This window comes from Aptenodytes forsteri, unplaced genomic scaffold, assembly GCF_000699145.1.
Source record: "Aptenodytes forsteri isolate BGI_AS27 unplaced genomic scaffold, ASM69914v1 Scaffold103, whole genome shotgun sequence".
NCBI lineage: Eukaryota > Metazoa > Chordata > Aves > Sphenisciformes > Spheniscidae > Aptenodytes > Aptenodytes forsteri.
The window spans coordinates 3,021,700-3,034,448 of NW_008796051.1; the positions used below are offsets into that span (position 1 = coordinate 3,021,700).

General features: G+C 40.0%; 1 protein-coding gene across 1 annotated transcript in view; it reads right to left on the minus strand.

The window, feature by feature from the left end:
• Positions 1-5,082: 5,082 nt before the first annotated feature.
• MOB3B (MOB kinase activator 3B) overlaps positions 5,083-12,749 on the minus strand; it is a 70,232-nt gene continuing 62,565 nt past the window's right edge. The window contains exons 3-6 of the mRNA XM_009286263.1: positions 10,709-10,765; positions 7,678-7,789; positions 5,627-5,686; positions 5,083-5,180 (exon numbers count right to left, since the gene is read on the minus strand). Of these exons, the coding sequence (XP_009284538.1) occupies positions 5,083-5,180; positions 5,627-5,686; positions 7,678-7,789; positions 10,709-10,765 (327 nt within the window). The remainder of the gene's footprint in view (positions 5,181-5,626; positions 5,687-7,677; positions 7,790-10,708; positions 10,766-12,749) is intronic.

The following is a 12,749-nucleotide window of genomic DNA, read 5'->3' on the forward strand; positions in this document are numbered from 1 at the left end:
GAAGGGGGGATGAAGGCGTTGGTCAGCGTTTGCGGTGGCGGTGCGAGGAGCGAGTGTCTCGCCTCCGCCGGGCATCCGCTGGGTGAAGCTGAAGGAGCTGCCGGGGGAGGCGTACGGATCAGCTGCCTCACACCTGGGAGCCGCTCCGGGCGGAGCGGTCTGGTCCGCAGCGCGGTTAGCGGAGCTGCGGCGCAGGTCTGCAGCCCTAACTGGTGAGAAAAGGTGGCATGTGGCACTGAGGGGGATACCTGCTCTTCATGGGGAAATACTGTTTTGTCCTGCGGGTGGGGTGCCCCAGCTGTAGGTGTTTATTTATGAGCTATGTATCTAGTCTGCCGTTAGGAGCACTCGTTAGGGTCCGGACAGCCGTTCTGCCCCAGCTGAAGGAGAACTACCCACCCGCCTACTGAGAGGGTTCCTGGGCTCCCCGGGCTGTAACGGCTGGATCCGCCTCACCTGGAACGAGCAGCGCGGCCCGCAGCTCACCGCTGAGAACAAATCTGAGTGTGAGTTCACTTCATGGGTCCATCTGTCCCAGCGCGCTGCCTCCAGCAGAGGCCAGGATCCAGATGGCTAGGGGGCTGTAAAAACAGAGCAGGAGTATGCAAGTCTTCCCTAGAGGCCTCTGCATAGAGGGTTTGGTGAGACTGTTGAGTAGCATGCAATGGCTTGTCTACTCACTAGCCACTGCAAGGACAACATCTGTTAAAGACTTAGAACCTGGCTCCTGTGGGTTTCATTTGATGCTCATGGCTTTTCTTACTGGAATGGGTAGTCAATTGCTATCTGTTTTATCCGTGGCACTCAATATTTATAATAGACTCTCCCCTCCCTCCAACACATACTCTTTTCTAGCCCACGTTTATGGTTGCTGTTGTGGAAGCAGTTCCATTCTTCCAACGATCCTTGTCAACCTAACTTGAAACTTTTCTGGTTTTGTCTCTTGCTTTTAAGTGTAAGGGACCAGAATTGCACTCGGTATTCACAGTGTGAATTAACTGGGAATTTGTGGAACAGCACCATCATGTTTTATATGCTGTTCTGTATTCTTTTCCTATTAATTCTAGTAGGTTGAGTCATCTACACTATCAACTCATACAGGTGATATGAGCTTGAGTACCACCCCTAAGGCAAAACTTTAATTCTAGATAGTCAAGGACAATTTCAAAACATGGAAAACATGAAAATAATAACAAGAAAAAGAATGAAGAAACTAACTGAAAATGGGCTGCTAATGTAACTGTCCCCTGCTGGCCAGTAACGTGGCTGGAAAAAGGAAATCTGCTCTGTTGGGTGCCAAAGGAGATAATAACAGAATCATGATATATAAGAAAGAATGAAGAAAAATCTGGCATTTCTATCTCATATTTCTGAATTATGGGATAAATTATTTTCAGAACTTAAGTCATTCTAGCTACTTCTGTGCGCAGGCTCATGAAAGTTAGTGAAAGGATTCCTGGGTTTTGAGCTGGCTTCAGAAGACCATAGCCAGGCAATTTTTCTAAATTGCTTGCGTTGCCTTGAAGGCAATACATTTTGGCTGTAATCTGGAAACCCTGGGTTTTTGTGCCCTACTGCCTAAAATTTCTCTATAGACCAGACTCTACTTCTGATCCTGTGAGTCTCATTGCACTTTCTTCCCCATGTCGGAGTAGTGTCAACTGAAGAATTGTTGCTACTGTCTGGGAGTGGCGAACACAGGTATGATATTCTGGGTTTGGGGCAGCATGTAAAAAGCAGAGGAAGTAATATAAAAATTGTGTTCTCTTAAAAGATCTACCAAGAGATCTTTTTTTTTGTTAAAAATACCTGCCTTGCTGTTATTTGGGCTTGCATGTTATTGTATACATAAAAACAGCATACAGGGCTGTTATGTACACAAACATTCCAAAATGCACATATGCTCACATAACTTTCCCAAACAAAGGATATTTTTTAAAAAAGTTAATTATTGCTCAAAAAAAATCTTGATTTAAAAAGTAATTATTGTTCAGAGATCCATCACTACATTCCTATTCATTGTGTGCCACTAATGTTGGATTGTTTGAATTCATTTCAAGAAGTCATTGTGTTTCAGCTGTTCCTTTTTAACTTGAGGAATAACGTGGAGCTGTCTTCTGGCCATGGTTGTATCTCCTGGCGCTTTATTCTGAAGCAGTTAATGTTTGCCTGCAAAAAATTGTGATCAAATTTTAATTACACATCACTGTCTTATCAGAATGTAAAATTTATTCTGTCCTGTCATGAAATTTCAAGTTACAAATTTAGTGAATCACAAGCACTATTTATATAAACAGTTGCGTATATACCAGCATCTGAGTTAGAGAGCTTGTCAGTCACTGTCAGTGAGATTCTGTTTAGTTGCGGTCTCCATTCAAGTCTTCATAGGAAGGAATACTGCTGAGACTTGATGCATGAGAAATCGGTGATATATCAACTACAGAATTTATGATAGGTAATGTTTCTGATTTTGTGTTTTTCATGTTACTCTGTATGTCTGATGCTGTTTTCTCACCCCACAGTCTGCTTTCTGCAGCTCTGGAAACTGAAGAATCAGGAACTCTCTTCAGTGGGTCAAAGAAAGATACAGAAGCTGGTCTCTGTTGTTCACGTGAGCATCTGAATGTATGACAAAAATTCCTAAAACACGGAACAAAAATCATTACTTTATTCTAACCAGAGGAATCCAATAGAAACTTAACAGATACCATTGAAGATGGGTAATAAATTACTGAACTTTTGTACCATTGAATGGGTAATAAATTACTGAACTTTTGTTTTTTTCAAGATTTGAACTGACAAAGGGGAGCATCTCAACTTATAAGGAAATGTTGAGTACATACACTCTTGGTAATAATATAACTTTCTATTTTTTAATAAATTCTGCCTTCACTTTTCATTTGCAGGGGAAAAAGTAAGCAAATTAACTATATGTGTGTACAGCCTTTCTGAGTATTTATCACATTTTTGCATAGTCTTTAATCCTATGTTTGGAGTAGCACCTTACTTTACTATCCAAATAAAATAAAGCACAGCACGTGATTCGAAAACTTACCCTTTTTCCATTCTGTACTTGATGAAAGCCATACAACAGCATATCATAAATATTAAGGAGCAGGCAAGAGTTGTACATGACACAGCAAGCATTACATTTACTTTAAAATCTTCTTGGCTGGTTTCTTGAGCTGTGTTCCTTTGAAGCAAATCAGCATTGTCTGACACTACAACAGTAAAGCACACCACACCACTAGTATGCACACAGCAATGTCCTGGACAAATCGACATACATAGAAATGGATTATATCTATGCGATTTGCAAATAAAAATAAGCACTTCTAATAAAAGGACTAGTTCTGTGAAAACTCAAATCCATTTAGTTGTCGATGAATTGGCCTTTGCAAAGCACATCTTCCAATCCTTCTAGACATGATTTGTATCCATCATAAGGAGTAATTCTGACAGAAGTTTAGCAGTCCCCAGGGACTGTGGGGATGCTACTACTCTGAGTTTACTAGAACCCATTTTTTCACCTATGAGGAGATGGGGTGGTCTTAAGCATCCATGGAACCGTCGATGCTACATATTCCTACTTTACTGTGTGCAAAAGCAACAAGACTGCTATACTATATTCTTTCTTAGAAGAAATGCCTTCTTGGAAAAATACATTGCTTGGATGGTATCTGATGTCATTGAGATCAGGAACTTGATTATGTGCTCTTCTTTGATGATAAAAATGTCTTTGATGCAATTAAAAAAAATCCATCTCTTTTCTGCATTTCCATCTGTTATTTAAATACATAGCTAATTCTTTTGTTTCAAGAGAAACAAGTGGGATTATAAATAATTTGCAAGCACTTGGCACTTCTAGAAGGATTTAAAACAGTTTGTGTGTGACTGCTGTAACACGCTTGATTTCAACTTTGTTACTTCTCTTGCCTGTGAAAAGGAATGAAACTCAGAGCTGTCTCAAGTGAGCTAGTCAGTCTTTTAATATTTTAAGATTTTCTACTGCTTTTTACAGTTTTGCTATAGTTCATATAGATCTAAACCCCTCTCAGTTTCTCCTAGATCTTGTTAACTTTCCTAAGCGCAATTCATTCTAATAAGCAGTAGCAAACAGATCTTTTGCTTTTAGCGCTATGTAGTTTTTAAATGGTGACTAATTCTCAGTCAGAAAAGGGTTCCAAACCAGTCATAAAGCTACTTTTATCTATCAAGGTGAAACTCCCTTTACTTTCAGAGACATCCTTATAAACATTCATAAATTTGGCTCTTGAATCTGAAAAATGTAAGACACAGTAATACTCCAGTATTACACAAGGAAAACCTTACATTTAAGCAATAACTTTTTATGTCACCTTTTATGATCCTATATACAAACTCACAACAAACAGACAAACCTTTTAGGGTAATTTCTTTCCTTTCTCTAGTTTGGTTTATAGAAATGCTTTTGTTTATTAGCTCTTTGTTAGAAAATAAAGCGAGGTTGGTGTATTTTTCAGCAATTCTGAAATAGAAACAAGCTAATTTATTTTGCCAGAGATAGAGAAAGCATATACTGCTGTTTCATATATGAATCAATATGGATAAAAACCATACAGTCTCAGAGGCCAAATTGTACCTTTGCACACAAATGCATGTCTCCCATTCAGGTCAGTAGAAACTTAACTTCATCCATATATTTGTGAATACGTTTAACATTTTCCCTCAGTTGCAAAGTAGTAATAAAATATAACTGGAGTTAAGAAAACAAGAGGTACACAAACTAAAGCATTCTTCAAAGTTTTGGGATAGAAGCATGTTTTCAGATTCAAAGTACTTATTTGCATTACTTTTTCTATAGCTTGCTAATATGGCCCGTGCCAAGTTTCATCATCTTGGGACTTCAGTTTGTTTACCTGCTAATATGTGCGTGTCTCAAAGACGGGGCTTGCCTAATGATTTTTACTTCCTCTGTGATTCTCAGATGAAAATGTGACAAAGTGTCTTGATTTCAAGTTTCTTTTTCATTTCATTTTTGCCCACCAAATTTAGAATTGCTGTTGTTCTTATACTTTCTAGGTAGAAGAATTGAACTTATATTTAATCTTTTGCTGAGTCCTCTACCGTACCATCCAAAGGTGGTTCTTCACTGTGGCTCTGTGTGAGAGTGGTATGGTAATGGGGTCCAAATCTGGATTCTGGGGGGAAAAAAAAGAACAGCTGCAAAGATTATTGCTAAGACAAAGCAGAGAAAGAAAAATCAGGAAGTTCAACATCTGAGATGAAAGGGAAGGAGAGGAAGCATGCCTAGGAAACCTGCTGCATTATTGTCAAAAGCCTAAAAGCTAGAAAAATCAGAAATCAATGTAGTTCACTAGCAAACATGATTGGAGAAGTTGTAAGAACTGCTTTCTTTAGAAAAAAACCCTTATGTTTTATTCTCTAGTACTTTGCAATTCTTCAGTGATTAAAAAATTGAGAACTTGAAATAGCTATGTTATGAACTTACAAATAGCAAAAGAATACCTGGTCTTGAGCTTAGTGAAACTGGGAAAATCATGTCAGATCAGCATGTCAAAACAGGTTTTTTTAGTGTGATGGTATAATACTGGCAACCCCAATGAAAACACCAATTAGCTGTTACCTAGTGCCTGCTCTTCCTGAGAACTCTCCTCTTCCACTCCTTCGGTGGAGATGAATTTTGCTACAAGCAGTAATAATAAAGAATCTGAAGTTAGGCAGGGTGAATCTTTTAGGAATAGAAACTAACTACTTACAAAAATCCCAATCTACATATAAATTTTAAGGCAGGGCTATTTTTGCAGAAGCATTTTCCAGATTCATATTTGATTTCTGATGGCCACGTATGGAAGGCAATGTGTCATTTGTCTATGGTGTTCTGGATGGGTTAACAGTTTGTACATGAGACCACCTTTCATGCTTCTTGGCAGAGTTGATGAGCGTAATAGCCAGCACCAGTATGTCACTTCCTATATGCAGTTAGTCACTCAGCAAAAAAATACATTACTGTTATAGTCCATTTTAATCATCCTCAATTGTTAAGCCTAAATTGTAACAGAAATATCTTAGAGGAATGACTCAGGCAGAACTGGAAAGGGACTGTGTCAATCTGTACACAGTGCCACACGTGTTGACAGACACTGTGGCGTTACTTATTTTCTGCAATTAATTCAGATGTGGGCTCTCTTTAAACATGAACTGTAAACTGTGTTGGTGGTCACAAAGGTCACCAGTGAGCAGTAGATAGGATAAGAGGATTCTTGAAACATGGTGAAATGAAGTGGGAACCCGTGGGATCTGATTTCCCACAAGTCAAATTATGTCTATGAACGTATTTTGTTAAAAGGTGGGAGGGCAGCAGGACATTCATTCTCCTCTCTCACCTGTCATTCTGTAATTTTGTTTAGTAGTTTGGGACTAATTTAGGATTTCTTCACCTAACCTCTCATTAATTTGTCTTGTCTTAGAACAGTTGTATCGGTAACAAATGAATGCAACACAGGATATAATTTGAGATGCGTAGCTGCCCGATATGTGTGCCAGGCTCTTCTTTCTGGACCTTACTACTACTTAAACAGCTGTATATAGTTTCACACTGCTTAAATGGTATCTTCTGCTACTTACATTTCTCCTGCAAATTTTGCATACTCTTCTTTAACAGATCCTCTCCATCATCAAATTGGGACACAGAAGTCCTTGCAGAAACATCTAAATGAATGCATATTAAGTTAAACTCCTGTCTTTCTTTGCCATGTAAGTCTGGCATTTTCCAAAGAGCACAATGGGAGTATTCACAAAAGGAGCCACAGCCAAGTGAGAGAGATGGTTTTCAAACTACATAGTTGTGCTTTAACTGATTTGTGGCTCATTAAATGCAGTCATTTTTACAGAGAAACCAACCATTCTCTTTGAAAATTTGGATTGCGCTATTCTGTAACTGCCTGAAGTGCAATTGAAATGAGTGTTCTGAAGGCCACATATAAGATGTTTCTTCCTCTATTTTTTTATTCATAATCTTTTTTGTGTCCAGTCAATAACATGCTTATAAATGAATAGCACAAATTTTGAATGTGCTTAGTTCAAGGACTGAATAGTACAGCACAGTTCCTCTCTCTTCCATCTTCCCCTTTCTGATGCATTAGAGGAAGAAACAGGTAACTAAAATCTTTTCCTTACAGGGGTATTTTATAATTCCATTCTTTAATATTATAATGCTCTGGTATTACAAATTATGTATTTCAAATGTTGCCAGAAAAAGAGCCAAGCTGACTTCGTCCTTGAGATATTCTATAGTCCATTCTTTCCTCTGTCCCACCACAGACAGGCTTTTCATTTCTGTCCCGTCTATAAGCACTAGGCATGCCATTGCGTGATCAAAGAACAGGGTTCTGTTTCAAGGACATAGCTAACAGGATCTTAGATGCATTTATCCAATCCTGTTACTACAAACTCCCCACTGAATTTGTGTGAATGGGTAAGCCATTCAGTTGGTTTGTGTGGAGACAGCAACTCCTTGAAACACTCTTATGAGCAGGGATTGCAAACATTAAGTTCACATTCTGTAAAAGGGAGAATTCCACTTCACATAAAATTTTGAATACCTGATCCTGAAGTGACAGAATATCTATATTTTGCAACTTAATGTCATTTCACTAGTTTCTATAATGTTCTTACCAGGGCGTTTTTCAACATTAGTGGTTTTTTTATCATCATCATCATCATCATCTTCGTTCTCCTCTTCCAAATAATCTCCAGGTAGCGCTACTTTGGAGTAATCCAGAAAATGCTTAGTCAATAAATGCTTAGTCAAATACACGTTTTTTCAAAAAACTATTTGCTGATGATTTGACAGGCTGCACATTATGTTTGCTGCAACAAGTGACTAAAAACAGTTTAATGAATTATAAAGCAATACTATTCACTTTTTAAAAATGCTGTTATTATTTAATTAAGATCTCAATAGTCTATATTTCTAAATATGGCCTGTTTCCAACAGCTGTGTACATACACTGACATTCAGGAACTGTCTCCTGCATCAGGCTCCCACCTTGCTCTAATCTGCAGCCTTCACAGTACAGCATGCCAATCAGAATATTTCTCAATCAGGACAAAAAATTATACATGCTAAGAAAGCAATATTCCAGTCTTGGGTCTGGAGTGTAAGATAACGGCTGCAATGGTCAGGAAACCAATAGTCCTTTTTTTACCCCATGAAACAATTTTTTTTCCCCTTTCCCTTTGTGAAACAGTGAATCTGAGCCAGATCCAGCCAGAGGAACAGTCGAGAGTGTTTCAGTGTCACTGTTTTGCAGTTCCTGAGGACTGAACTCTGTTGTGTATCTGCAGGATTGACTGTCCCTGCACCATTGGAAAGCTCAGGGGCAAACCTTGTGCAATTCTCAATTCAGCTCGTTGCTTGTTCACAGAATTGTGAGCAGATGCTCTTCTCTCTGGTGTTACGAGCTATAATGGTTATGTTCTGACTGGATGCTGTGTGGTTGCTGGAGATGCTGGACAAGCTCTGTGCACTTTTGCCTCCTATGCGCTTTTGCACCTGCACATGGGCAGAACAAGTCAAACTGCAGAATATGTTTTCAAAACAACAGTGCTACCACAGTGGAAGGGAACAGTCTTATTAAGCTCTCTGAGGAAAAACTTCATTTAACTAAAAAATAATGAAAGGAAGAAATACCTTCTGCCTTTTTTATATCTAGCAGAATGCAAGCTCTGTAATAATTTTTACCAGAATAAAGTTTTGATTAGAACATACCGTCAGGTGAAATAAATTTTCTGGTAGTCTCTGCAGACATTAGGAGGGATAAAAAGACAAGCAAAATGACTTTCATAGTGGAAACGGTGCTACTGCTCCAGATTATCCTGGTCTCTATGGCTGCTGCTCTTAGTCATGAGAAGTGGGATATGTCTTCAAAGGTATGGCACTGTGACATCATCATCATGCTGAGAGCAGTCATAAGGCAGTCAGAGAAGAAGCTAAGCCTGCCCATCTGGAAAGACCCCACAAATTACACTGGAGTAAAGAGGACACTTACTTAATAGAATTATTCTTTAGTCTTACAAATGGAGCCAGAGAGCCCTATGGGTGTTGAAGGACTGAACAGCTCCTCTCCCACGCAACTCCTCACTGTGAAACCGTGCTGTGGGTTGCTCAGGGGAGGAGGTGCATGTGACACTGTCATTTGTAATAGAGCCTATTTAAAAAAAAAAAAAAAAAAAGCCTTCTCCTGCTGAAGAGTCTTATTGCAACATACATCCTGTGACTCGATCTGCCAACGTAAGATTCAACACAACTTTCAGTTCTCACCTGTCATTTTTGCTTGACTGTAAGCTACAACTGTTTCAAATGCATGTTTCTGGTTACAAGGTTTTGTCTAAACTCTTTAAAGACTTCATCGCTTCAAAATACGATGTTCTTTGTTTAGATAATGCAGAATATAGACTGCTAGTAATATTTGGCATGGTTCATTTTAAATGAAAAACCTAGGAAAGGTATCCTATTCCTGATCTGTAACAGTTTGTCAAACTACCTATGTGACTGCCACTGTGCCAAAGCCTTTTAAAGAAATTTTAAGGCATGAGAATCATTCTAGCTTATGTGAACTCAAAAAAGGTCAAAAAAGAAGACTGAAAGCACAAACTGCTATGGTCTTACATAAGTAAGTGACATAGCTCCCTCTGCTGACTACAGAAAGAAAAGTCAGGTTTTTAAAAGGTAAATGAAAAAATATGCACTGAAAGGGAAGAGTGTTGCAGAACAAAAATATGAAGAAAAACCAAAGGCTGAGAACGATATAATTAAACTAGGAGAATAGAAGTCCATAGTTTGTAAATACTTAATTTAATCAACACTGACATAAGCTGACTTACTGTTGACCCACGTTACTCACATTATAAAGTTGATTGATAGAATAATTCAAAGATGGAAGAGCATTTCTGGTGTGGCACATACAGATCCAGTCTGTAGCTTTTGGCAGTTCAGTAAAATGGCTTTTGGCTCAGTAAAATGAACTGTGATCTCACAGCCATTGCCCTTCCTAGAGGCATTCAGTTTTGGTTGTAACAGTCACTACTTTTTCAAACTCGCATTCGGACATAAGCATTTGAACCCTTCTTTGGTGTAAAATATGACATGTCTTTTTTAACATCAGAGACAAGTGCGTCTCTCTCTGGAGACAAAGAAAGGTTCAACCTCTGTCTGAGGTAGACTGTATTCAAGTGATAAATCCCTCACTACAGGTGAGAGGAGTAACACAGAGGAGACTTGCATGCGATAATTCACGTCCAATACACAGTCATTGCAGGCAGTGCACAGATCCGTCCACAAGGAATTCAAGTTAAACAGAAGGGGAGCCCTATGATTAAGCATAGCGTGATTGCACTGAAAATTAGGGTTCATGCTCAAAGTAGCCTAGAAGTGATTGATTGACTAGTTAACGAACAGGGACATCAAGCAACTTAGCTACCGGGAAGTTTGTGCTGCAAGACATGAGCAAATGTGATTTTGAGCTGACAGGTTGAGTTAGCAGAACTGGACACATGGTGAAATGGAGGCTATGGAAAAAAAACAAACACCCAAAACAACATTTTGGAAGATACTGGAGGAAGGGGACTGAGGTGAAGAAGTAACAAGGAACTCTGGATGGTCATCAACAACCTTTTACCCTAGGGTCCAATGGTGGTGTATCACCAAACTGGAGGAGTACTCCGTATCCTCCTTGTATTGCTGCTGCGGGGAGGATGAAACCTGAATGGAAGAAAAAGAAGATTATGATGAACATAGAGGAGAAAGGGAAAAAAGAGAAGGGGGAAAAAAAAAACCCTTGCCAATGTTTAAACCAAAGCCACTAGATTCCAATTATTCTTCCCCTTTACACTGCAAGTTGCCTTGGAATCAGTGTGATGCTCTTTCAACACTTCAATTCAATGAGTGCAGCTAACAGAGGGAGCCCAGAGGTCCAGCAGTTTGCACAACATTTTGTGCAGAAGGATGCAGGAACTCTGCTGAGAGCCATGCATGTGTGCTCAGTGATGGTGGTGTTGCACCACCGGTCACAGTCCTGAGCAGCCACTGGAGCAACTGCTCCTGATCTTGACCTTGATGGTACTCCTGTAAGAGGATGCAGGTCTCCAGGTATGGGGCTGAATGCAGTGCAGAGGACTGGGGCCTCACTGAGGCCAGGGTGGGGGTGATGGTGCCCTTGCTCACAGAGGGTGTGTGCTGTTGGAGGATCTCTGTTGCCAAGTAAAGGAGCAGCAAGAGAAGGTCAACAGGCTGCAGTCTCAGATCCATCAAGAAAGAGCTTAACTGGGTCATGTCCAAATAAGAGCCCGAACACCCAGCTGTCCCAAAGGAGGGGCAGGCAGAGTCTGTGCTTATCAACCTGGGAAATGGAGAGTCCCTCAATGGTGAAGGCTGGGAGCTGGTGACTTCTTGCACCAGGACAACCACTCCTGCTCCACCTGTAGATCTTCAGCTACAGAGCCGGTTCAGTGTCCTAACAACAGTGGAGGGGCTCAGAGCTGTGTCCAATGAAGCCGGCAAGCCAGCAGAGCCTGAGCCCTGCAGCAGCACTGGGAGGAAGTGTGAGAGACTCTCTGCCACAAAGATGTGTGCCCCATCTGCTGACCTGGCCTCCTATAGGGGGGAGTTGCTCCTTGACAAGGGCTTGGACATTGTGGAGAGACTGCTGGTGCCTGTCCAGCCCCTGGACTAGTACCCTCCATGTTCCTCCTCATGGACACCAAGTGATGCTGTCAGGGAAGCCGGGAGTGTACCACCTTCTGCAAATGCATGGTAAAATACCTGTATAAGCATCTTCACTGCTGTTTAAATTACTGACTTGCTGGAGAACACACATGGGCAATATTCCCGTGCATCTGATCTGCCGTAACTGAAGCTAAAGTAACGTGATTGTACTTCTTAGCGTAGTGTGTACTAATTATTACAGTAATGCTGTTGGAGTATTGAGGCCAGCCAAGCCAGCGTACCAGGCAAACAATAAATGACAGGATAGTAGTCACAAAGTGGATTCTGAGGTACCTTTTCTTTCCGTGCAGAAGGTACTGGTATCAAAAGTAGCAGACAGATGCGATTTAGGTCTCTGCTTGAAGTAGCACAACATCCGATTTAAATTATCCCTTAATTAAGGATGTCCAAAATTATTTTCAAAACTGACATTTGCTTGTTTACATGGCCTAAACCACCTTCCAACTTTAAGAACAGGACACTGAACTTATCCAGATTGGTTATGTAGCTATTTTGCTTCCATACAGTGAAAATTAAGAGAGATGTGTACATCTGTATTATACAGATAACCTATAACAGGTTTAATTTCAGGATACTAGTTCCTAGCTGTCTTGCAATTGATCTAAAACAACCTAATTGTCTTATTACTTGCTTTTCTCCTTTTGCCATAGATCACAGATTCTCTTCCATTTTCATTTTTCAAGAAATAATTACACTGCCTGCCATCTTAATGAATAAGCGTTGCTACAGCATCAAAGTTAATACCCTGTCATGGCCTTTGAAAATACATTACTTTCCACACATAAATATATATTCTGTTTACGACTATCTCTTCCTCTCTTTACCCTTGCTGAGTGCTCCAGAAGGGGATGAGTTGAGTGTTCACCAGAGCTGATAGTACCTCCTGCCTGTGGAGGATGTTCTTGGGCCAAATGATGTCATTTTTCTTTACTTGATTTTTCCCAAAACAAGTACCAGAGGA